Source organism: Xyrauchen texanus, chromosome 15 (assembly GCF_025860055.1).
Source record: "Xyrauchen texanus isolate HMW12.3.18 chromosome 15, RBS_HiC_50CHRs, whole genome shotgun sequence".
Lineage (NCBI taxonomy): Eukaryota > Metazoa > Chordata > Actinopteri > Cypriniformes > Catostomidae > Xyrauchen > Xyrauchen texanus.
The window spans coordinates 38,263,310-38,289,619 of record NC_068290.1 but is presented as its reverse complement, the minus strand read 5'-3'; the positions used below and the strand labels follow the sequence as shown (position 1 = coordinate 38,289,619).

At 37.7% G+C, this 26,310-nt stretch overlaps 1 protein-coding gene across 1 annotated transcript; it reads right to left on the bottom strand.

Annotated features, from left to right (window-relative positions):
* Positions 1-204: 204 nt before the first annotated feature.
* On the bottom strand, positions 205-25,624 carry ttk (ttk protein kinase). Its single transcript, XM_052144399.1, has 25 exons — positions 25,551-25,624; positions 24,595-24,691; positions 24,217-24,439; positions 24,013-24,119; positions 20,435-20,578; positions 20,212-20,308; positions 20,039-20,117; positions 19,852-19,958; positions 16,233-16,329; positions 15,971-16,076; positions 15,610-15,829; positions 15,423-15,529; positions 15,119-15,262; positions 11,238-11,374; positions 10,965-11,104; positions 10,671-10,800; positions 10,229-10,321; positions 9,981-10,138; positions 4,801-4,952; positions 4,219-4,343; positions 4,060-4,131; positions 3,756-3,932; positions 3,572-3,668; positions 726-811; positions 205-566 (listed from the first exon to the last, which is right to left on the bottom strand). Exons 2-25 carry the CDS (start codon positions 24,680-24,682, stop codon positions 483-485), a joined length of 2,970 nt encoding a protein of 989 aa, XP_052000359.1. The 5' UTR covers positions 24,683-24,691; positions 25,551-25,624; the 3' UTR covers positions 205-482.
* Positions 25,625-26,310: the final 686 nt, after the last annotated feature.

The window sequence follows — 26,310 nt, the reverse complement described above, 5'->3', positions numbered from 1 at the left end:
ACAAATTCCAAGTAGATCAATACTGGCAAATGTAATCTTTCAACACTTAATTATGTGGGCAAAAGTGATTAAAGTAATAAAGGCAATAAATACAATAATAATTTTTAAGTCAGGTTACAATTTTTTTTTAAGGCTACCCATCCTTCAAAGTACAACAGCATTATAAAATTACAAATGAATACAACACTTAAAATATACCTGACGGTTTATTTGTCATGTACACTTTTTTAGAGCATATCATGTATTCACATAAAATCAGAAGTTAAGGAAGAAACAAAAAGTATGGCATTTCCTTAACACATTCAGAACAAGGTGGAAAGCAAGATGGCATTTAGTGATGAAAAAGATGAAGGTTTGGCTCAGTGGCTCCTGGACCTTTAGATGAGTAATAGTGGTTTTACTAGGAAAAGTGGAGTCCTGCTTTATGATCCAGTCTCCATTATCTCCACATGTCATGATGGACGACTCGCATGGCATCTTCATTATTTCCACAGCGTCTGAGTGGATGTTTTCACACATTCAGAAACATCCAATTTCTTCCCACTGTTGCACATCTTGGCCAGGTTCTGCAGCGGTAGTACAAAACCATTGTTAAAGTCACAATAAGTTGATCATGTTAATACCATTTCGGCTATAATAACAAATATTTAAATATCCAGCAATACAATACTCAAAAAGATGCATTATGATGTTTAAAAAAACATAAATATTTGAGGAACACTTACACTAGCAGCTCTCGCGATACTGTTGGGGGACTGAAGTGCCGCAAGCTCGTTGAGAATTCTCTTCAAATCACTGTTACATGGTTCTGCTGTAAAGCACAGGAAAATAATATACTGATCACTTTAAAAGAGCTGAGATTTGCATAATGCATGCAGGTCAAGTAATCCATAATACTCTTTTATAGCATTTTAATGTTAAAATACTTTCTCCTATGCTAACCTCCTAATCTAAATATGTCAATTAAAACAGTCAAACAGTAAGTCTAAAGGTTGAATTCTCTGAAAAATTTAACAATGTGACTCTTTGGTGCTACAAAAACATTGCTCAGTTTTTTCATTATGTCAGAAATATTGGGTCAACCAATGGCATAAGTGTGGGGGCGGGACTATATGTTTAGCAGACCACAGACTGTTCAGGAAAACTGTTTAAAGATAAGTGTTGGAAGAGGTTGCTAAAAAAGTAATCCAAGACTAATTACATCAATACAATTTTAATCCGATTTTGGATTACTAATCGTAAAAAGTAATCACATTACTGATTATTTTAAGATACTTTCTAAAATAATTTTACTTTTGCTTAATGAATTCAAAATAATGTCTACATTTCCTCCATGTTCATTGTCGCACGCAAGTCATATTCTCAGAATCTCACATTTCTCCCTTACAATGACTCAATGGGTGTACACCCGTTAATATGAACATAAATATTAACTGGGGCTGGGGGATAGGACGCTGTAATCGGATGTAGACAATATCTGACAAATATCCCGATTGTGACACCGACGATGTTTTCATAGACAATGATTGACAATATCAGGAAATTACAAAACCATGGAGCTGGAAGTCGCCAAATATATTAAATAGAAGCCCAGGGTAGAGGTAGACTGATATATCGGTTTTACCGATTAATCGCTACCAATAGTTGCTCATTGGAACTATCGGTTATCTGCAAAAAAATCTATGTTTTACTCATCTACCAGCCACTGTGGCCGGCTAACTGTAAAGGTGCGTACACACTGCCAGCGACTTTGTCGCTGCAAGTCGCCAGTGGCTGGCGGTGAAGTAGCTAGTGGGTGTTCCCACTACTGGTTGCCTAGTAACGTTTATAAATGACATTCACGGATGCCATTCCATTGCTGTTGACAGCGAATCGCTTTTCTTGCCACTAAAAACAAACATTTTGGAGGGAAAAGACTAAATAGAAATGGAATCAGTACATAAAATGCTTTATATCAAAGATGAATGAGAAACAAGGCGTGCTGTTTGCCATAGCGGCTATTTATCTCCGGCGAAAATGCAAATGCCGGTCTGTCTGGGTCCATAAAATCCCGCGATCTCAGATACACCTTTCCAAGCAGTATTTTTCTTAAAAATGTCCTTGTACGTGGGAAGAGACATATCATAGAGCACTGGGAAATTTCTAACAGCAAGAATTAGCCTTTCATCCATCTTTCCGAGAGAGAAGGATCACGTGAGCTATTCCGTCGTCTCTCCTATTGGCTGTCGCTTCCGTTAGTCGCTCCAAAGTTGAACTTTTCTCAACTTTGTCGCATCGCTGGACACGCCCACATCTAGCGCCAACGGTCGCGACAGCTCGTGTCGCCGGAAGTCGCTGTGCTCGCATTGAAAATGAATGGTATTGAGTCGCTGTCGCGCGCGATGTCGCTGGCAGTGTGTACGCACCTTAAGACGTAAGATGCCTCAGAATGACACATGACAAGAAATGCTGCTATACACAAAGACACGTGCTTGAAGAATCTCTTAAGATTAAGATTCAACTTTATTACCAATGAAACGCAGTTGTTTTCGCATATCTAAGCTGGGGTCAGAGTGCAGGGTCAGCCATGAAACAGCGCCCCTGGAGCAGATAGGGTCAAGGGCCTTGGTCAAGGGCCCAACAGTGCTGGGGCTTGAACCCCCAACCTTTTGGTCAGTAACCCAGCGCCTTAACCGCTGAGCCACCACTGGAACATATGAAAAGTCCTGAACTGAAAACTGTTTGCAAGAATAGTGTCATCTATGAGAATGCTGCAAATGACCTCAGACCATCTTATGGTGCGTTCAGAACAGAGGCGTTGAGAGTGTCAAATCGACCGGAAGTCATTCATTTTCTATGGCAGCCAGCATCTCTCAGCGGCAAGAAGCAGCGCGTCCGTGGCGGCGCGTCTTGGGCATTGTGGGCATCAGAGGAAAGTGCGGGCAACATTATGGTAATGAGCTTTGACATGGTTCGGCGGCAACCTATTGGAATATAGAAGTGCTCCGCTCTAGCAAAGTCTAGAGGACACAACAGTGTATACTTTGGTTCCCACCAAACAATAGTTCCGAAGACAAAATGGAGGAGAAACTGATTATTGGCGTGGTGGGTTTTCCTGTAATATACGATTGCGGCCCATTTAAATATAGTTCACAAAACCAAGCATTTCGAACAAATGTTGCTGCCTATTTCAACTACATCAGAGAGTCCACGAATCTTCGATAGCATTTTTGGCAGGGCAGCCAGAGCAAATTTGTACGCTCTCGCCTCCTCTGGTCTGAACGCACGGTTAGGAGGTGCTCAAAGTTTCGTTTGCTTTATTTCCATGGAGCAGCTCGCACTCATCTGAAAGTCAGTAACTTTCATCTGATTACTAGAATCTGAAAAGTAATGAATCACACTAATGCATTTTTGATAAAAAAGTAATTCCATTTTATGTGATATGGCTTCTATGCTGACAGCCAAAACCTGTGTCATACCAGCTAGCAAACAAGAACAATTACTAAGTGCACCTTTAAGTTTGTGTTTGCCTTTATTAAATGTTTGGTAACTTTAGTGTGATTCTGAAGCAGTTGTGATCAGTAGTACATACCTTGGTCAGGTGCTGGCTGTGGTTGCAACTGCAAGTATTGATGCTCAAGAAGTTCTGCGATGGAAATCCTTTCTCTAGGATTCCGAACAAGACATTTCTGAAACAGACAATGAATAGTTAGAGCACTGCGCAATGCACTCTTTACCTACCTATAAATGTCATACAACTAAACAATTCTGCACACCTTGAGCACATCAAGCAGGTCCTTTTCTGGAATATCAGGAAAGTCGATATCGTGGGACTGGTCTATGATGGCATGAATTTTGGCTATCTGATTGGTAATGGTCTGGAACGGAGTCTTTCCGTAAGTCATACAATACAGGATACAGCCAAGAGACCATACGTCTCCTTTAGCACTTATCTGCACAGAGATGAACAAAGAGTCATGTCAATAACCCCCATAAACTGTACATGTATGGAAATATATTGACATCCGAAAAAAACTCAAATAAATATGATTTTGAAGCACTAAAACAAACTGATCTTACCTTTGACCCTGGCTTTCCATTAGAAGATGTGTCTTTAATGGCTTCTGGTGGCATGTAGTTTAGTGTCCCCACCTGACACACAACATAAGAAAGAGTAAATAAAAGCACAATACAGTCCAGAAATAAAGATCTATATTTGCATAACAGTTTGGTTCCAACCTGCGAGTCCTTCATAATGCTGGTCATATCAGGCTGAATGCGGTTGGCGATTCCAAAGTCTATTAGTTTCAGTGAAGCATCCACAATCACAAAATTTGCTGGCTTCAAATCACTGTGGATGATACCTTCAAAAGAAAACAGATTTGACAATTAAAGTCAACACGAAATCAAAACTGGAACCATTTACTTTCTAATAGGCATGCAGAGACTTATTAGCTAAAACAGGACTGACAACAGTATTCTGCTGCAGTGTGCTGCCATGTAGAAATGTTTGTTTTTGTAATCTTTCATGTAAATGTAATAACTTGCTCCAGCTGAAACCGCTTTTCTTTTCAGGTGATGTCATGAATCCCTCTTTTACAACCCCTCCCTCCAACCACTAGGCTCCATTCTGGTGTTTAACACCCACTTCTCAAGATCCGATAAACTTCAATATAAGTCTATGGGATTTGTCTGTTTTATCATCCACTAGGAGAAAACCGTCAAATTGTTTAGACATATAATAGCACAGCCCTCCAAAAAAAGCACACAAACATAGCATGGTATGAGCAATAAATTAGAGAGCTGATAATGGACTGTCACCATGTTTGTGGATGGTGTGTACAGCCTCCAGCATGTTCCTCCAGTAACACTTTCTGTCCAGAGGGTTGACTGATTTACGGTTGCGCAGCCAGGTGTTGAGATCCAGGTGACCACACTCCATCAGCATGTAAATGTAGCTGTTGTTAATCTCACTGTAATGTTAAACAGGATTTAGCTCATCAGCCATGTTTTCATGACAATCTCCCTTCTTATGTTAAACCACACTTTTCCCAGTAGGATTAAAGGCATAGTTCACCCAAAAATGAAAATTCTGCCATTATTTACGGTGGCTAAAACGATTGTAGTCAACATGATCGACAATAAAGAAATTGTCGACAAAAATGTGTTTTATCGCATTTAAATGTAACATGACATCATATGAAACATCACACGATGACATGCGAGAGTGTTGCAGAGGAACGCTGCAGCTGAATGAGGTGGGCAGACAGGAAGACACAGCTCACAGTCCAGACGCATTCCAAACTTTCCACACCGCTTAAGGTGACGTAGATGACAAAATATGACGGAATTATGCAATATACAAAACAAGTAAATGCAGAGTAAGTGTTGTGGTGAAATAAAGCTGAGCTGGCATTCTGCTAGAGCAAAACTTGATGATAATGTGATTGCTCACAACGTATTGAATCGGAATATAATGTGTATTTTATCGTGAAGAAATCGATGATATGCAGCTGTATTAAGAAGCGAGAGGGTTTTTTTTTGTGAGTTAAAGATGGATCGAAACCAAGTGAACAAAAAGGTGAGAGAGGGTATCTTATCCCATTATACACTGCAAAAAAAAAAAAAGTTTTTAAATAGTCTTTTTTGGCTTGTTTTCCAATATACAGTGGAAAGAAATTGTATGTGAACCCTTTGGAATTAGTTGATTTTCTGCATTAATTGGTCATTAAATGTGATCTCATCTTTATCAGTCACATGTACAGACAAACACAATTATAAACTTTCATGTCTTCATTGAACACAATACATTAAACATTCACAGTACTGTGGTCAAAGTAAGTGAACCCTTGGAATTAATAACTGGTTGAACCTTCTTTTGCCAGCAATAACCTCAACCAAGTGTTTCCGGTAGCTGTGGATTAGACCTGAACAACATTCAAAAGGAATTTTGGACCATTCTTCCTTACAGAACTGCTTCAGCTCAGCCATATTCTTAGGATGTCTGGAGTGAACGGCTCTCTTGATGTCATTCCACAGCACTCTATTGGGTTAAGGTCTGGGCTCTGACTGGGTCACTCCAAATGGTGAATTATCTTTTTTTTTTAAGCCATTCTGTAGTGGATTTACTTCAATGTTTATGGTCATTATCCTGCTGCATCACCAACTTCTACTGAGCTCCAGCTGGCACAAAGCCATCTTGACACTATCCTGTAGGATATCCCCCCGATGATGGCAAGCAGTCCAGGTCCCGAAGGAGCAAAGCAGCCCCAAATCATGATGCTCCCTCCACCGTACTTCACCATTGTGATGATGTTTTTATTTTGGTATGCTGTGTTCTTTTTATGCCATATGTAGTGCTGCATGTTCTACCTTAACAATTCAACCTCAGTTTCATCAGTCCACAAAACATTTTCACAGTAGCTTTGTGAAGTGTCAAGTTGGCCTTTGGCAAACTTCAGGCATGCTGCAATGTTTTTATTGGAAAGCAGCGGCTTTCTTCGGAGTGTGCTGCCATAGACACCATGCCTGTTTAATGTTTTCCATATAGTAGACTCATGAACCGAGACGTTAATCAGTTCCAATGATTCCTTCATGTCTTTAGCGGTCACTCTAGGGTTCTTTTTTACCTCATTGAGCATTCTGTGGTGTGCCCACTGAGTCAACTTGTCTGGACGGCCACTTCAAGGGAGAGTAGCCACAGTACTAAACCATATCAATTTATAGACAATTTTGTCTAACTGTGGACAGATGAATATCTAAGGACTTCAAGATGACTTTTTAACCCTTTCTAGCTTTATGCAAAGCAACAATTCTTGAATGTAGGTTTTTTTTTTTTAGATCTCTTTTTTGCAAGGCATGGTCCATGTCAGCTGATGCTTCTTGTGAATAGAAAACTCAAAATGTTTGAGTGCTTTTTATAAGTCAAAGTAGATCTAACCCACACCTTCAATCTCGTTTCATTAATTAGATGCCATGTTGGCCAACTCCTGACCCTAATTAGATTTGTTGACATCATTATCCAAGGGGTTTACATACTTTTTCCAACCCACACTGTGAGTGTTTGAATGATGTATTCAGTATGTACAAGAACAAAAAAATAATTTGCATGTTATTAGTTAAAACGGACTGTGTTTGTTCATTATTGTAACTTAATAATGAATAAAAAAAAATATAGATAACAAATTTATATATAAATGCAGGTAATTCCAAAGGGTTCACATACTTTTTCCGGACACTGCACATTTCTAAAACTGATTTGAAACAAGGTATATTTACTTGAGGAGCTATATAGCTATACATGTTTTCAGAGAATGTTGAATATAATCTTGAACACCGTACATGGATATTTTGTCTTTACTGCACTGGCAGAAGTATAAACAAGTGAAGAATACACTTAAATACAAAATACACTTATATTCAAGATTTAATCTCTGAAACTAGTCTAAATGTGTGTGTGTGTGTGTGTATGTGTGTATATATATATATACACTCACCTAAAGGATTATTAGGAACACCATACTAATACTGTGTTTGACCCCCTTTCGCCTTCAGAAGTGCCTTAATTCTACGTGGCATTGATTCAACAAGGTGCTGAAAACATTCTTTAGAAATGTTGGCCCATATTGATAAGATAGCATCTTGCAGTTGATGGAGATTTGTGGGATGCACATCCAGGGCACGAAGCTCACGTTCCACCACATCCCAAAGATGCTCTATTGGGTTGAGATTTGGTGACTGTGGGGGCCATTTTAGTACAGAGAACTCATTGTCATGTTCAAGAAACCAATTTGAAATGATTCGAGCTTTGTGACATGGTGCATTATCTTGCTGGAAGTAGCCAGCAGAGGATGGGTACATGGTGGCCATAAAGGGATGGACGTGGTCAGAAACAATGCTCAAGTAGGCCGTGGCATTTAAACGATGCCCAATTGGCACTAAGGGGCTTAAAGTGTGCCAAGAAAACATCCCCCACACCATTACACCACCACCACCACCAGCCTGCACAGTGGTAACAAGGCATGATGGATCCATGTTCTCATTCTGTTTACGCCAAATTCTGACTCTACCATCTGAATGTCTCAACAGAAATCGAGACTCATCAGACCAGGCAACATTTTTCCAGTCTTCAACTGTCCAATTTTGATGAGCTCTTGCAAATTGTAGCCTCTTTTTCCTATTTGTAGTGGAGATGAGTGGTACCCGGTGGGGTCTTCTGCTGTTGTAGCCCATCCGCCTCAAGGTTGTGCGTGTTGTGGCTTCACAAATGCTTTGCTGCATACCTCGGTTGTAACGAGTGGTTATTTCAGGCAAAGTTGCTCTTCTATCAGCTTGAATCAGTCGGCCCATTCTCCTCTGACCTCTAGCATCAACAAGGCATTTTCAGCCCACAGGACTGCCGCATACTGGATGTTTTTCCTTTTCACACCATTCTTTGTAAACCCTAGAAATGGTTGTGCATGCAAATCCCAGTAACTGAGCAGATTGTGAAATACTCAGACCGGCCCATCTGGCACCAACAACCATGCCACGCTCAAAATTGCTTAAATCACCTTTCTTTCCCATTCTGACATTCAGTTTGGAGTTCAGGAGATTGTCTTGACCAGGACCACACCCCTAAATGCATTGAAGCAACTGCCATGTGATTGGTTGATTAGATAATTGCATTAATAAGAAATTGAACAGGTGTTCCTAATAATCCTTTAGGTGAGTGTGTGTGTGTATATATATATATATATATATACACGATAGTTGTTGTACAAATCAAGCCTAGCATGTAAAATCTTAACTATCAACAAAACGCAGAATGAGACATTGTGTATATATATATATATATATATATATACACACACATACACACACACACACTTGTATTTTCTATTTGGTTTTTATTTTCATTATATTTTTTTATCATCTCTGTTTTCTTGTTTTATTGCTTGTGCACTGGAAGCTTCTGTCACAAAGTCAAATTCCTTATACTAGGCAATAAATCTCATGCTGATAACAATAGGATTTTTTTGCAGTGAATTTGTTTTACTAAATTAAAATGTAATAAGTTTTTCTGTAATTCAGTGAAGGGCATTTAGAGGTATTTTTAAAAGATGCTTTTGTCCTCTATTTTTAGTAAACACATGTTCAATACAACCGGTTAGGCACAAGCTGAATTGTCGGTTAAGAGCTAAACAAAATTATCGTTCTAATAATTTTTATATGCAGCCCTATTATTTACTCACACTCATGTTGTTCCAAACCGGCATGCCTTTATTTCTCCATTAAACACAAAAAAGAAAACGTTTTAAGAATCGTCATGCAGCTCTTTTCCATTCAACAGCAGGTCATAGTGACATCGCTCAAGCTCCAAAAAAGGACAAAAACTCCATAACAGTAGTCCATAGGACTTGTGCACTATATTTCAAGTCTTCTGAAGCCACACGACAGCTTTGTGTGAGGTACAGATTGAAGCGTAATTATTTACTGAAAAATCTTCCCCTCTGCTGCAGCTCTCAAATCTAATTCTCTATACAACATCTTCAAACTGCCGCCCCTTTGTTCAGTGGCGAGAACCAATGGCGTTTGCAATCAATGACATCAAAACAAGCGTAGCATGTCGATCCATGGCATATACAAATCCAAACGTGGATGTGAATGAGTTTTCAGAGCTTCATTGTAGAAACGTTTTTCAGTGAATATTAACCTATAATTTGGTCTGTTTCTCACAAAGCTATCGCATGGCTTCAGAAGACCTGGAACATAATGGAATAATATGACAATTTTTTGTTTTGTTTTGCTTTGTTTCTTACAGATGTGGTCACTATCTGCTGTAATTGTATGGAGGAAAAAAGCTGCATGTAGATTCTTCAAAAATTCTCCTTTGTGTAAAAATAACAGCATACAGGTTTGAAATAATATGGTGAATAAATAACGACAGATATATGAAGAATATTACATTTGATATATTTTCCGAGCACATCATGATGCGGGTATTTTGTGGACACACTTACTAGTCATACAGTTTAATGATCTGGTCGCTGTATTGTTGAAGGTGATTCAAGTGCTCGATCTCATTCTTGTAGCTTTCCACCGCCTGTGCATCAGCCTCCTCTAGATTCACATATTTCAAAGCATACACGTGCTTCTTATTGTCATAAACCTGATAGACCTGAAAATAAACAAGAGTACTTTCTTTACCCAATGATCGGAAATTCCGAAACGGTCGAACCGTAACAAGAATTCCTAATTTCTAATGTACCTTACTGGATCCGCCTCTGCCGATCATCTTGAAAACAAAGAACTGTTTGCCCTTGATTGTGATGGTCTCGTTTGAGAAAGCTGAGGCAGGTGTCTGAGAGTAAAAGGTCACAGCTTGGCTCAGAATCAAAACATTAATATTTAAAATTTCTATTTTAAGGCAAAAACGAATATCAAAACATTCTTACAAATTCTGGTTAATAACATCACAACATACACATGTGTGTGGAAAAGTGACTTAAAAACAACAAAAACATTTTTTTATTTACATTAAATTAAATTGAACCTTATTTACTAATATCGTATATAATTTAATATCGTGCTTCAGTTCGGAAGGACTTTCCATTTTCCGGCTAATGTCACGATTCTAGTATGTAACGCCCACTTTTCACAATTCAATATGTTTTAGTGGCACAATACACTGCGAGAGTAACGCACTTTACCTGTGATTGGTGCTGAATATAGGACACCTGGCTTTGAGGGGTGCATGGTAGCGGAGCGTGACCCATTTTCTGAGCCGTTGATGGAACAGACACAATCACTGGCCGCTGTTTTACCACAGGAGTCACAAAACTGTTCAAGAAAAGAGAGAAACACGTGCTTAACATTACGCTATGCAGTAACCTGTTATTATGGGCACCGGAATAAATATGTGGTGTATCACAGGCCCAAGAAATAAAGACACACGTATAATGAATCGTGTCATGTGTAATGCATATGCGCTGTAGTATCTTTACCTGTTTGCGTTTGGATCTTTGTAGTTGGGAGTCTGACAGCTGAGAGTCGGGTGTAATCGAGGAGGTGCTGGGGCAGAGGGAGTTCTCAAAGCATGAAGTGAGGATGATGCAGGAATGAGGTCTGCAGGAGGCTTACGATCCTAAACACAACCACAAGATTTATAATGAACCAATCCCACCTGAGAGACAAATCTGTCCTGTTATGTTAGAATGCAGTATGTTATCATTCTGCTCTAAATACATTAAACACCAAAGTCTGAGATGTGATCAAACCTCTGGAGATGCATGTCTGTTTATGACAGCAGGAATCTTCCATTCTGAAGATGTCTCCTTAACAGGAGGCTTTAGCTGCCCCTTAGGAGCCTTTGCAGGATATTCTTCCTTTCGGTTATTTTGTGCTTCCACATTTTCTGCAGGGAAAAATTAAAAACAAGTTTAAGCATCAATCTGTAAACAAGCATGTCACTTTAACCCTAAAATGCAGAGCTAAATATACCTAATATATCAGAGTTTTCCATTCTTATAGAAAATGTGCATTCTATGCATACTATGACAGCTTTTAAGTGCGATATTAAAATAAAACAATTAAAAAAACAAAGTCCAAATGTTTTGTGCATATTCTCATAAAAGGCTTTTTATCAGAATGAAATTGCAGTATTATGTAGAAATATTGTGAGAATAAAGACAAAATTACAAGAATAAAGTCAAAATGTTTAGGAATAATCTCATAAAAGGCTTTTTACAAGAATAAAGTCATAATATTGTTAGATAATAGTAATATTTTGAGAAGTCAAAAGTACGAGAATAAAGTAGTGTTTTAATCAAATAAAACAATCTCAAAATACTGGAGGCCTTTTACGAGAATGATTTCATAGTATTGTGAGATAAAAGTAGTATGTTTTGAAAAGTCAAAATTGCGAGAATAAGGTCGTAATGTTTTGGGAATAATCTCATAATAGGCTTTTTACGAGAATTACATTTAGTATTAGCAATACAAGTCAAGAGAGCAGGCCTTCTGTGGCTAACTATTCCTAAAATAACACCAAAGGGAACCGATCTGGGCTATTTCTTATTATTTTGTATGAACATGCACTACACAGACTCTTTGACCGCTGCCATGTATCTTGCCGCTTTTAAAAGATGCGGTGTCAAGTTACAACTCTGAATGAGAGAAGTAATAACCTTTCATTCATCTGCTGCCTGTGTTTCTTTGAGCACAAACACATCATTTGCCCATCTGTGCCATTTTTAATTGTTGGTGTATGTAAACATAGGATGTCTTTGACAGTTTCGGTGTGTTTCCGGCGATGTGTGCCTCAGTGCGCCTTCAGTATGTGTGTGCATAATTTCACTGTTCTTTGATGTTGTGGTGAACAGGGCGGAGCAGAGCAGCGTCTGGCTGCCTCGTGTTCCAGCGAGGGGAGGTGGGAGTATTTAAGGAGAATAGACAACGGCAGACAGAGAAAATGTACGAAACTTGTCCGCATGTCTGATTGTTTTTATGATTTGACGCAGCTGGCTGAAAAGCAGTGCGTGTTTTTGTTTCTTAGTACACTGAAAAGTGTCATTAAATGTGTGTTTGTCAAGTCGGTCCCAGCTTCCTCCTTAACAGCTTTATTATTACAGATGTGCTCCTTTTTTTCGGCTCATATCAGTGTCGATTGTTTGTAAACCTTCATTATACTATTCAAGCTTTGCAAAGGAACTGTTATTGAAGGATGGTGCAGTTAAAACACTTAAACTTAGTAAACTGCTTCATTCATTAATATTTCAAATGTCATGACATGTGTGAACAGTTGTGCATGAGATGAACATTTTAATATATTCAGATGCAATGTGTTGGATGTGCGTTGTGTGTATACCCTGCAAATTTGTTTAATAATGTTCTTCCAATTGAGTTTGCTGAATTTGAGGGGCTGCATGATGTTAGCCAATCATAATGTTAAAGTTTTAAGGAGGTGCTTAGGCCAAAACAGAGTGTTTTAGACAGAGGGCCAGATACAGGGTGGAAAATCAGCCCTCTACATTGCGAGTAAATCACTCGCATATGCAAGTTAATTTCGCACTATGTGACCAAAAAACGTCTATTAGCCACTGGCAAGTAAATATTAACATTTCACTTGCCAGTGATAGAGTTGTGTAGTGTTGAAGCACTGAGGCACTTTTACTGAATAAAAAGCAGTTGATTAAGAAGCTGGATTCAGCATCGTCTTTCCCTGCATGCTTCCTCATGCGCATGCAAGAAAGAGCACTTGTGTCTCGTTCAGTTGAACTCATCATCTCAGGGAACTGCACTGTGGATGTCACAAGAGCAGCTCTCTTGAGAGTGTGTGAAGATGAACCACTTCTCAAGCGCTCTGATGTGCACGCCGTCTACAGAGGCTTGTGCCAAGCTACCGCGAAAATATAAACAAGGTATAAACATATTAATATTGTGAACGCAAAGCGCTCCAGTTTCACTTAAAGGCCATGCGATGGCAATAACCGTGGTCATTGTGGGTTTATTCACATAGTGTTAATAACACGCAGTGAGACAGAGATGTCCTGCTTTATTTCTGTGGAGATGAACAAGTGCAAGAAACAAAATCTCAAAGTCTTCCTTCACGAGAAATAAGGGCTTGTGAGTTAACCAGAAAGCCTTAAAATAATGTGTGAAATTGAAGAATATAAGATTTTACTATTGCATAATACAATAGCTATACAGGTTGGCTGGGTTACAAAAGAAGCAAAAGAAAACATCGATCAAGTCCAGTAGATCAAAAGTTAATCAGACAAATAAGAGAGATACATTTTATTTTAGACATATTTTGATAATTATAATATTATTTTATATTTGACTGTCATTCATACATTTTTGATGCCTTAAAAGGAAATCATACCATTATTTTATTATATGACCCAAGCTAAATTTGTATAAATGACTTTGTTGTGTGCATGAAGCACACATAGTGAGTTTGTATCGTAATTAATCATCATATTCATGAAACACCTAAAACCGACAATTAATCATCATAGCCCTAAAACAGGCAATTCATTATCATAATCACAATTATTGGTTTGACAATTAATTGTCAGCCAAATTTCAAAATCGTGACCCCTAACTTTCATTATAAGGTTCCAAACTTGTGAATTGTTTTGTTAAAAATGTGTATGAAAATTCAAACAGTGACAACAGCTTGTATCGTTATTAAAAATGCGATTTCATGACATCATCTAAATTGATTGAATGTGAAATTTGTGCATTTTTAAAAACCTAAAATATTATTAAAATCATAAAGCAAAAAAATAAAATAAAAATTGCAATATACTATATGAAGTATATACTATATACATATGAAGAGGCCCCCACTCTCAGTTTGCTTAATATATTTTTTAGTTACATTATGCTTACATGTCATCAAAAGTCTGGCGAGTAAAAACTAAAATTTACTAGCCAATGACGATTCTTTCTCCAACATGATCGTAGAGGGTTGAAAATGATCATATATTACTGTATGACTGTTTTGGTGAAAAAAAAAAAAATCATAACATTATCATTGGACCTCAGAGAAGATAATACAATTATTTAAAATAATAAAATAAAAAGGAGCATGTCATGACCCCTTTAAATCTTAATATTATATGGTTAAAGTTGTAATATTTTAATAATAAATTCAAAGTTATGAGAATAAAGCTGTAACTATTGAGAATCTCATAATAGGCTTTTTATGAGAATAAAAGTCAAAGTTGAGAATAAAGTTGCAGATTTATGAGATTAAAGTATTCATATTTTGAGACAAATGACAAAATTAAGGGAATAAAAAATGAATGAAGTCTCAGTATTATGGGATTAAAGTATTAATATTTTGAGGAATAAAGTCATGTTTTGAGAATAATCTCACAGAAGGCCTTTTACAAGAATCACTTAAAAAACTACAAGAATAAAGCCGAATATAGTCTTGAATAATGCAACAGATTAAGAATGTATACTAGTAAAAACAGTAAAGTGACTTTGGCGATATCAATAAATCAGTGTCCCATGTGAAGTCAAAAACAAAAAAATATGCGCAAGTAACCTTAAATACCACGTGCACCTCAGGAGAAAAAAAAAACAAACTAAAATGTGACCATAAAAAGAAAAAAAAGTTTCTGTTTAATAATGAAATCAGATAAACCTGCAGTGTTCTGTTCATCCTCAGCGGGGAGCAGTTGAGTTTGACCAGAGTTTAAATGTTTCATTGCAGTCTGCAGCAGTTCAACTGGCCTTGCGTTTGAGCTCAGAGCTTTCTGAAGAATTAAATTACTCTTCCTGAAATTGCCTGAGAGATTTTAAAAGCACATTATTATGGAGACTCAATGCACCTTTCACTTTCTTATATTCAGGGCTGATATCATGTGGAATCAAATTTTCCTTGATCTTGTGAGCTAAGAATTCATTGTACTACGAAAATATACTGAAGTGAAAATGTCATGTTTTACCTTGTGAGAGCTCAAACTGAGCATGTGCGATATGCACAAAAGCAAAAGCTTTACAGTGTGATCTGGCAATACTGAAATTATCTTGGGCGTCTTCTGGATCTTCAATTCTGCAGAGATGGCAAAGCATAAATTACTAATACAATGAGATGACAAAATGATAATACATAATAATCGGTCACTAACTTACCCTTTCAACTCTGCATATCTCACAAGCATTCGTGCATAGCATTCGGTTTTGCTATGCTTTGCCAGGGGAAATCTGCCGAACACTTTTGAGTAGCAGTCCAGAAGTCTGGAGAGAAAGGCTGGGTCTGAACGCGGGTCTCCTCTCTTCTCAAGGTTACTCAGGAAAATCTGACAACTTTCAGGAGAGTTTGAGCTGATCATCTGGTTGAAGACAGTGGTGTCTATGAAAGAATGAACATTTTGCTAAACATCTTCTGTGTTCCAACGTTAAGGTGGTTAAAATGAAATGAGGGTGAAGAAATGCTGACAGAATTTGTATTTGTGGATGAACTATGCTAGTTTAATAGATTATAGAAAATTACCATCCATTCTAGCACTTTCTTTTCTTTCTTGTTTGTGTAGGAGTTCTGTGATGGTGTCCTGCTCTTCAATGTCTTCACGACGATGATCTGGACTAATCACAGGCGGCTGTAAAAAACAGCAAAAAGAAGACAGACACTATTAGGTACTTAATGCACATATGGGCTGTTTATTTTTAAATCAGTGCTACTGGTTTACCATTACTCAAAAGTTTTAGAACTGGTCATTTGATGTTTTCAGAGAATGGTCAGCTGACCCTTATACCTTAAGGTTTAATAAACTGTAGGAGTCCCTATCTGAAGTCGCCTTCTTGGAGGAACACAACGGGAATGCGGCACGGACACTGGAACCTTGTGTTTGTCTGCAAACGTTAAGGATTAACAAAGAATATTCATTACCACATGGTTTTCTATTCATACAAATCAATCTTTCATTGAATTTCAAGCAAAAATAACTATTTCTTCATCAGCAGGACTCAATAATAACAATGACTCGGGCCAGTGTGAGAACGTTTTGGGCCAGTGAACGGAGCTGATACCTGCCTCAAAGATATGAATCCAAAATAAATATATAATAATAAATTTGTTTTTTGCAAAAATATAATTCTATATTTATCAGACAGATATAGAAAACAAATTTCTTAAAATTAATAATAATTATTATTTATATTAATAAAAACAAGTGTGCGTGTGTAGGGGGGGCAGCAAAACAATAAACACACACACATACATATTCACACTTATCTATTTATTATATTACTGTATTTTTATTTATATATATATATATATATATATATATATATATATATATACGCATACACTATATATAAATCTATATATTTATTTTCAGACAGATATACAAATACTATTCCAAAAATAAAAATGTTTTATTTTTATTTTATGTAATTTTATATAAAACAAAATTATATGAATTTATATATATATATATATACGATAGTTGTTGTACAAATCAAGCCTAGCATGTTAAATCTTAACTATCAACAAAACGCAGAATGAGACATTTTTGTTTGCAAGCGCTTTTCATGTGGAGTTCAAAGAGGCGCTAACGCCCTGATGCGATTTATGAACTCTGCTACACAATTGTTGTAGGAAAAAGGATAGCCAGAGTCTGGCAGATTATTAATATTGTGGAGGATGAGAAATTAAGAGATGTAATTCCCATTGCAAGTACTATGCAGTTTAGTCAAACTCCCACTTACACTTAACGAAATGTTTAATGTTACTTAAATTTGTGATATTTTAGTGCATTTCTGTTTATACTCTGGAAGGCTTTGTTTGGAAAATGTTAATAAAGCATTACATTGTTACATATTGTTTTGTTTTCTTTCCTCCTGCATTTTGACAGGAAAAGTATATTTAGAATCAAATGTAAGCACTTTATAAATCTGTGATTAATCACAATTAAAACATTTAACCCTTGTGCATCAATTAAAAAAAGTTACACATAGGTTCATTATGGACAAAAATGGCCAAGTCCAAAAACTGTCATAAAAATATTATAGATTTATATTTTTTTCCACTTTCACTGACATAATTTTTTTAACCAGCATCAGCTCTAATCATAATGACCAAACATTCATTTATTTTCAGAATTTTAACACTTTAAACGCCGGTTTGTTTGCATAATGCCACTGTTGTTTTTTATAAAAAATATAATAATTATATTTATTTTCAATTTAATAAGTGCTAAACAGAATTTTTTTAATTTTTATTATTAGAGCCTCAGACACATACAAACCACACTCTGAAATCCATACCAACACACTCACACAATTATATATTCATAATGTATCTAATTGGCTCTATAATATGCATAAGCCAAAAACAGCAGAAAACAACAACAAAAGCGATGATATGCCAAACCTGAAAAAAATGGCACGATCTGGTAAAAAATATTTAAAATGTAAATTCTGAAGCCTTGCCAACATGTTAATGAAAGCATGTTAAACAAGATTGCATAATTTTATAGTTAAATGGCACTGGGATTAAAAATCGCAGTTTTAATGGGTTTCAATGTGCCATTTTTGTCCAAAACGACGCTAAGAGGGAGTATTTTGTGTAACTAGTGCAAAAAATATTTTTTTAAAGAAAATAGGGTGAAATATAAAAATTCCAATAAAAATTCACACCTGTGGAAACTTTTATGCAGTTAGCATTAACACAGACAAAGTTATCAAAAAAACAAAACTGAAAAAGCCAAAAATGTCCACAAGGATGCACAAGGGTTAATCAACTGACAGCAATAATATATACATATATATATATATATGTTCTTATTTTATATCATATAATATTTTATTTACAGTATCTCACAAAAGTGAGTACACCCCTCACATTTTTGTAAATATTTTATTATATATTTTCATGTTACAACACTGAAGGTCTTGGAGGTGTGTTTGGGGTCGTTATCATGCTGTAATACATCACTGCGGCCCAGTCTCAGAAGGGAGGAGATCATGCTCTGCTTCAGTTCATTACAGTACATGTTGGCATTCATGGTTCCCTCAATGAACTGTAGCTCCCCAGTGCCGACAGCACTCATGCAGACCCAGACATGACACTCCCACCACCATGCTTGACTGTAGGCAAGACACACTTGCCTTTGTACTCCTCACCTGGTTGCCGCCACACACGCTTGACGCCATCTGAACCAAATAAGTTTATCTTGGTCTCATGAGACCACAGGACATAGTTCCAGTAATCCATGTCCTTAGTCTGCTTGTCTTCAGCAAACTGTTTGCGGGCTTTCTTGTGCATCATCTTTAGAAGAGGCTTCCTTCTGGGGCGACAGCCATGCAGACCAATTTGATGCAGTGTGCGGCGTATGGTCTGATCACTGACAGGCTTACCCCCCACCCCTTCAACCTCTGCAGCAATGCTGGCAGCACTCATACGTCTATTTTCCAAAGACAACCTCTGGATATGATGCTGAGCACGTGCACTCAACTTCTTTGGTCGACCATGGCGAGGCCTGTTCTGAGTGGAAACGGTCCTGTTAAACCGCTGTATGGTCTTGGCCACCATGCTGCAGCTCAGTGTCAGGGTCTTGGCAATCTTCTTATAGCCTAGGCCATCTTTATGTAGAGCAACAATTCTTTTTTTTCAGATCCTCAGAGAGTTCTTGCTCTGCTTCAGTTCATTACAGTACATGTTGGCATTCATGGTTCCCTCAATGAACTGTAGAACAATGTAACTGTAGCCATGAGGTGCCATGTTGAACTTCCAGTGACCAGTATGAAGGAGTGTGAGAGCGAAGACACCAAATTTAACACTCCTGCTCCCCATTCACACCTGAGACCTTGTAACAATAACGAGTCACATGACACCGGGGAGGGAAAATGGCTAATTGGGCCCAATTTGGACATTTTCACTTAGGGGTGTACTCTCTTTAGTTGCCAGCGGTTTAGACATTAATGGCTGGGTGTTGAGTTATTTTGAGGGGACAGCAAATTTACAGTGTTATACAAGCTGTACACTCACTACTTTACATTGAAGCAAAGTGTAATTTCTTCAGTGTTGTCACATGAAAAGATATTTACAAAAATGTGAGGGGTGTACTCACTTTTGTGAGACACTTTATTTAATTTTACACATATAAATCTATACATTTATTTTCAGACAGATATAAAAATACATTGACAAATATATAAATGTATTTTTATTATTATTATATAAAATGACAAATAATTTTACTGGGCCAAGTAAAAATATTGGCAGGGCAAGTACAAATCTAAACTACTGGCCTGACCAGACCATCAGAAACCAATACTTATTGTTGAACCCTGTACCGTTACCGTAATATAAGATCTTGGTCATACTGCTCACCCCTACTTAACACCCAAGCTAAAATTTACAATTGTTACCTGGAGAAACTACTGCTGTAGGTGGGAACTTCAGGTTTCTGAACACTTTCAGAGTCGCTGCTCTCGTTTTCAGGGATGGAGAGAGGCACCATGGGCACTCTGTCTGCCTGTATAAAGGAACATAAATCAACACATGCTTCTTCATTGCTAATCATTTATGCTGATGGGTCAACCTCTTCTCCCTTACCATGTTGATTCTTCTCTGTTGTGACCCTGATCTCCATACAGGCAAATTTTCATCTTGTGGACTGAACTTTTGATCATTCCTGGAATTCAGAAAGTTAATGTCATAATTAATTCATGGGAAATGCCAACATAAGTATGATACATGGACGATATAAAGGTAATTATTATGCATACCCCTGGGTACACATGCCTGTGGCCTGCAGGTCAAATGTTCCATCTGATCTTCTGGAGCTGCTTTTCAGAGACTCTTGTGCATTTTCATGTGAAGACACTAAAACACATTTCATGACAGGGGTCAAAAAATCTGACCTTTTTATTCAAAGGGTCTGAGAGGGTGTGGAAATGGTTATGGAAAACAAAATAATGGCAACCTTTTTTGGTGCTTTTGTAAACTTACCCGATATGTTCTCTTTATCTTCACATGAGATGAGCTGGCATTTTCCGAAATTTAGATTCCGCACAGCAGCTTCCAGAAAGGCTCTGGGTTTAGCATTCATTTCGAATGCCTTCTGAAGTATCAAAGTGCATTTTTTAATGTTGCCTGGGGAGAACAAAAAGAGCATAATGACCGTAGATTCTTAATATGTAAACATTTCTGAAAGAATACCACATGGTATTAAGATGCGTTTTGGGTGATCTGATCACATGTGGTCAGCCCTATAAATACAGGTCTAAAACGTTTTGTGATCGGATCACAGAAACCACATACGCATGTGACCACATCGCATTTGAGGTGTAAAAGTGAATCCGTTCTGTATGCATCCCAGCAGTAGTAAAGCGCCACCCTCACCTGTCAATCAACCACTGCGCTTAAACAAGAGTTTAAACTTTGCCGTTTATAAGTAGCTTTAAAAGGAAATAACCCTCAGATCGGTAAACGTTAAAAAGCAGATACACACTATCACGAGAGTTTCAAAGATCTTGTTTAGTGTTTCTGATATCAACACAGATGAGGAGAACGACCACCTGAAGCTCATTTAATACAGGTAATCCATTAAAATAATGGATAATTCTGCTTGACATGTTGCATTTGTGCTTAGATTAAATTTCAACCGCATCTGGGAGAAACAGTGCGCCATTTTTTTTTGGTGCTTTCTTTGTCTTTTCTGACTTTGTTGCACTTTAATATCCTGCAGTATCACACTGACATAGTGACTGATATATGATATCATGAAACAGAGACCCTCCCTACCAAATCCAAACACAAGTGGTCACAGGAGGCACATTTAATGGCACTTTTCCACTGCACGTTACAGTTCGACTCGACTCTACTCGCTTTACTTTTCTGACCTTGCATTTCCACTGCTGTTTAGTGCCGCCTCAACTTGGGTGGGATTATAGTCTGATCGTCATAGTTGCGCCACATCTACTGCCGTGACACCATCTTAAACGTGACACAAAACAATAAACAATAGCACGACCGCTAACTGTTAGCTACTAGCTCATTGTGCTGCATAAAGCAGTTGTTGCATGGTGATTTTACACAAGTGTAACAGTTAACTGTTAAACTTTCAGCTGGTCAACTAAATAAAGCTTGAGTATCGAGTTAACGCAACAAAACGTACCATCCTCCATCGTGGAACAGCTTATACACTTCCTGAAATACTTTTTCATTTGTCACTAATGAGAGGAACGTCAGCACTTTGTTTATTGACCACGGCGTGGTTTTGCACACAGCCAGTTCTTTTTACAATCGAAAGTTGCATGAACAAATGGTACTGCTATCACTGTAGCTAACTTCAAAACTACGGGTCGATGTCCCGTGTCGAAAATCCAGTGATGCTGGTAGTGACATTTACATTTATTCATTTAGCAGACGCTTTTGTCCAAAGCGACTTACAAAAGAGGAAAACATAAGTGAATCATCTTAAGGAGACAGTGGTATGAAAAGTGACGATTCTCTCTGACCAATCAGTGATCAGACGTCCCATTTAGTATCGACTCGGCTCGCTTGGAATCTCGACCAAGGTGGTACTAAAGATAGTACCGGGTACTATCCACAGTGGAAAACCCCCAAAAAGCGAGCAGAGTCGTACCGTTCAGTGGAAAAGCCCCATAAGTGACCCGGTGTAAACAAAGTCTCACCTGACCACATGTGATCGGATCACCCGACACACACCTTAATATCAGATGGAAACAGGGCCTTTAGGGACTTTGGTCACATATGTTCATTTAGGTGGTTTTTATATTGGGCACGTTTTCTGTGGTCCGAATTGGAGTATGATTGCTCCTAGCGTCCCCCGCAGCGTTGACCCGCAGACTTATGATTCTGTTGAACCCTGTTGCATTTCATGCAACTGGAGCCATCACAAAAGCGCATTGCTATATTGTTTTTTAATTAATTATGTGCCATTATGCATCCAGAGGGAACACTGGCACCTCTGTGCATCTCACAGCCTTTTCACACCAAACGCGACACGATTATGAGAGCCGAATCACAGATGCATGGCACTTTCCCATAGAAAGCGAAACAATTGTTTGCCGTTAGCACATTCACGACTTTACAATAGGTGGTGCTAATCGACAAGCAATTTTACCCTGGTACAGTAGGTGGCTCAACGCACCTTTGAGCTGGTCTGCCCTCCGCCCAACCATTTGAAGTTTGCAAAACAAACAAGAAAAGAAAACTATTCTCTAGCGAGCAGATTGAAAAAATAAAATGCATTTCTCACGAGCTGGCAACCAGCCGTCACCTAAAAGAACACAGATGGCAAGCAACAGATTTAGTCACCTTCTCCTGGACATGCATATCTGCGTTATGGCTCACTTTCACGCATGCTGTATATACTTGAGTTAAGTGCATTTGTTTAAAATCACTGTGTAATGCACACTTATAATGACTGTTTCTTATTGCCATGTACATCTACTTGTGTTATATTTGCTAAAAACCCTGCATGTTACAAATTAAACATGATGAAATATATACACTCCAAGAGTGCAAGCAATAAAACACAGATCTCACCCAAACCCATCTTCAGTCTGACCCATTTTTAGAAACTTTAATACGTCTAATGACTATTTAAAATAGCAGAGCAATAATGATCCGTTTTTGGTATTCAAAGGCACACAGAGTGCACTTTAAGTCACGGCATTAGTATTAATATTAATATTTGGCGAAGAAAAACACTTATGATCTGTAAAGCTGTTTATTAAAAAAGTGATACAAAAGGGAAAGATGTTGCGATATATATTATAAGAAAACTCATGTAAGATTAAATGCAAAGGCCAAACAATGCAGCAATATGGGATAAATTATGAAGACAATCCACATAAGATCAGATCATTTTTAAAGGGGTTGCAAGGCAGTGATATAGCAATATCATCTACAGGTTAAGAGAACTCGTATGAGAATTGTTGAAAAAGTTTTTAAGGCATTTGATGTTTAATGTTGTTGGTCAAAAACAGCTATCTGTGCTTTAGCGCCACTAGTTGCTCTGATTCTGGTAACTGCAACGGCTTCTGACACATGATCTAAAGCTTATATATTATTGGTTTCTCTTCGCCAGGCAGAAGAAAAACAATTATACACACTCACTGTAAAAAAACCTTCACTTTGTCACCGCGCAATTCGGCGTGAATGTTCGCTTCAGATGAGAATGGCTCATTTGGAAGCTATTGTTTCGATTCGAAATGTTGATCGTGGTGAGAAATCATGCCGGATATTTGTGTCTGGTATGAGAAGGCCTTCATGCCGTGAATCAGCAGATATGCATGTCCAGGAGAAGGTGACTAAATCAGAAGGTTTGCTAACTGTGTTTTTTAGGATGTGGCTGGTTGCCAGCCTTGCTAATGTTCTCCACTCTAGGTACACGTGTATGTTTTTGTGCATCAGCAAATCAGCAAAAACGCATGTGCGATTTATTTTACTTCACCCTCACCACCCCCGTCTGAAAAATAGCATTCATATTACCAATTTTCCATGCAAACCACACTCTGATTCAGTGTAAACTACAGTCTCCAGAGTCTTCTCCTTACCTTGCAGGAGTTCAAATTGAGCATATGCTATGTGGACAAAGGCAAAATCCTTGCAGTGGAACCTTGCTATATCAAAACTAGCCTGTGCATCATTTACATCCTGGATGCTGTTAAGACAAAAAGAGACAAAACAGTTTGACAGTTCAAAACAGATCTGTTGACTCGTTAAACACCATGACCAATGAAACGGGAGGCAAAACGTACGCTTTTAACTCTGCAAATCTGACCAGCATCTTGGCATAGCTCTCATTCTGACTGTATTTTCCCAATGGCATGCTGGAAAAGACCCGTGTGTAGCTGTCGATGAGCTTGGTGAGAAGGCTGGGGTCAGACTGTGGGTTGCCTTTCTTCTCCAGATTGGTCAGAAATGTCTGGCAGGTGTCGGGAGAGTTTGAACTGATGGCCTGGTTGATGTAATCTGTGTCATCTGTAAAAACGACCACTGAAATTTCACTTCTAATTCTAATAAGATTTGAGCATAACAAAATTGTACTGTAAAAATGTCCATGGCTTTTTATCTTCAGGGCTAGAAATGTTTTAATTTGTAATGTTCCATGACATAATTACGTGAGAATGTACTACCATCATTGAATAATTGCTTCATCTTTGCAAGTCGTTGACACAACATAGCGATCTGCATCTGTCGCTCTGTGCTCTCTTCTTCATCCATCTCTGTACACTACACAACGCACAGTATAATCACAAATCACACATCCATGCAACACAATTATAGTATATATGTTGAAAGATGGCAGCAAACTTTAGTCTGAAAACAATGAAACAGACATTGTATTTCAATACATAGTATATTGCATCAGCATCATACTCCACCATAGATGTTATGCACTTCCTCATTCAATAAGCCTACAATATTTTGCTCATCTGATCCAGTAATTTCAAACACTTTCATGCTTATTATTATTTATTGTAAATTTGTATTTTTCAGCATTCCTGTATATTTAGATATTTCTTAGATTCTATATTTTCTGTGTAATCTCTACTCTCTTTTCTAAATGTATGCAACAGCCAGTGGAAGACAATACTTTCATTGTACTTGTACAATGACAATAAAGAGCTTGGATGAATAGCTGTCATTAATTTAAATTTTAACACTTCCTATCTATTTATCTTGTTAAAAGTAAATCAAGCCTATATAACTGTAGGGTTAGGGTTTGTAGAGGGTTGCACCCATGTTTGCAGTATATCCTGATGTGTTCTGCATAAACACGTTGTTGACACATATATTACAATGGTGGTCGACAGCTTTTTACGAGCAGAAACCCTCTTTTATTATCTGAACTAGTTATTCGCCAAGCTAACATCTTCCCACAGCTCACTGCTCATGTAGGCTACGTACTTGCTAATTTAACATAAATCCCTTTATACCTGTTTTACGTGCAACGACCACCAACACAACGCATCAGTTGTGATCGGGTGTTAATCTGACTAAACTCACTTTACAACAAAAGATTAAAATACATTTCTAAAGATTTAAACGTACTGTAAGTCGTATATATGTTTTAGAGCGGTCTACTTACACTGAGATGGAAAAAGTAGGTGACTGACTGTGAGCTCGATTAAATGTTTTCTTCAGCAACCGTTTCAAAATTCGCCAAAGCACAATACTATTGGTCAGTTTGTATTTGGGGCTCCACCCGAGATCACGTGATCCTCCGAGAGCCTGAGGGGCGGGATTTCCCTGCTACGTCACACTTTCATTCGCGTTATTTTTCCCCCATTGGCTACTAAGTGCTTCTTTCAAGCGGCCTGCGATTTGCCAGTTGAGGAGTCGTTCATATCATATCATATATTATATATATATATATTAGTAACGTATAAGCTGCAGAAAAATAAACAGCCCGAAGTTAAGCGCGAATTTTAAATGGTTAATATTAGACAAGACAAAACTATCACATGCATTTTAATAAGTTGTTTACAGCTTTGTCGATTACTATTATAATGGGGGCGATGTAACATTGCATATTTCATACAGATCAGTATACGATATGTAACATAATTTGACACTTATTTAACTTTTTATCATTAATTAATTAATTCTGCAATTAATTTTTTATAATTTTGAACGATTAACTAGTGATTAAAATTTAATGATCGAGATGTGTGTTTGTGTAGCAAACTTAATATCAAGTCATGTAAATTATATGTTTATTTAAAAGGTTATTATTTCAAATGAACAATTCGAACAAAGGGTTAGTGCACCCAAAAATTAAAATTCTCTCATCATTTACTCACCCTCATGCCATCCCAGATGTGTATGACTTTCTCTTCTGCTCAACT

Coding starts and splice junctions, on each gene's coding strand:
- ttk (XM_052144399.1), bottom strand. CDS start 24,682: ATGGATGAAGAAGAGAGCACAGAGCGACAGATGCAGATCGCTATGTTG. Junction 10,801..10,964: donor AAAGATCCAAACGCAAACAG/GTAAAGATACTA, acceptor TTTCTTGAACAG/TTTTGTGACTCCTGTGGTAA. Junction 4,132..4,218: donor GCATTATGAAGGACTCGCAG/GTTGGAACCAAA, acceptor GTTGTGTGTCAG/GTGGGGACACTAAACTACAT.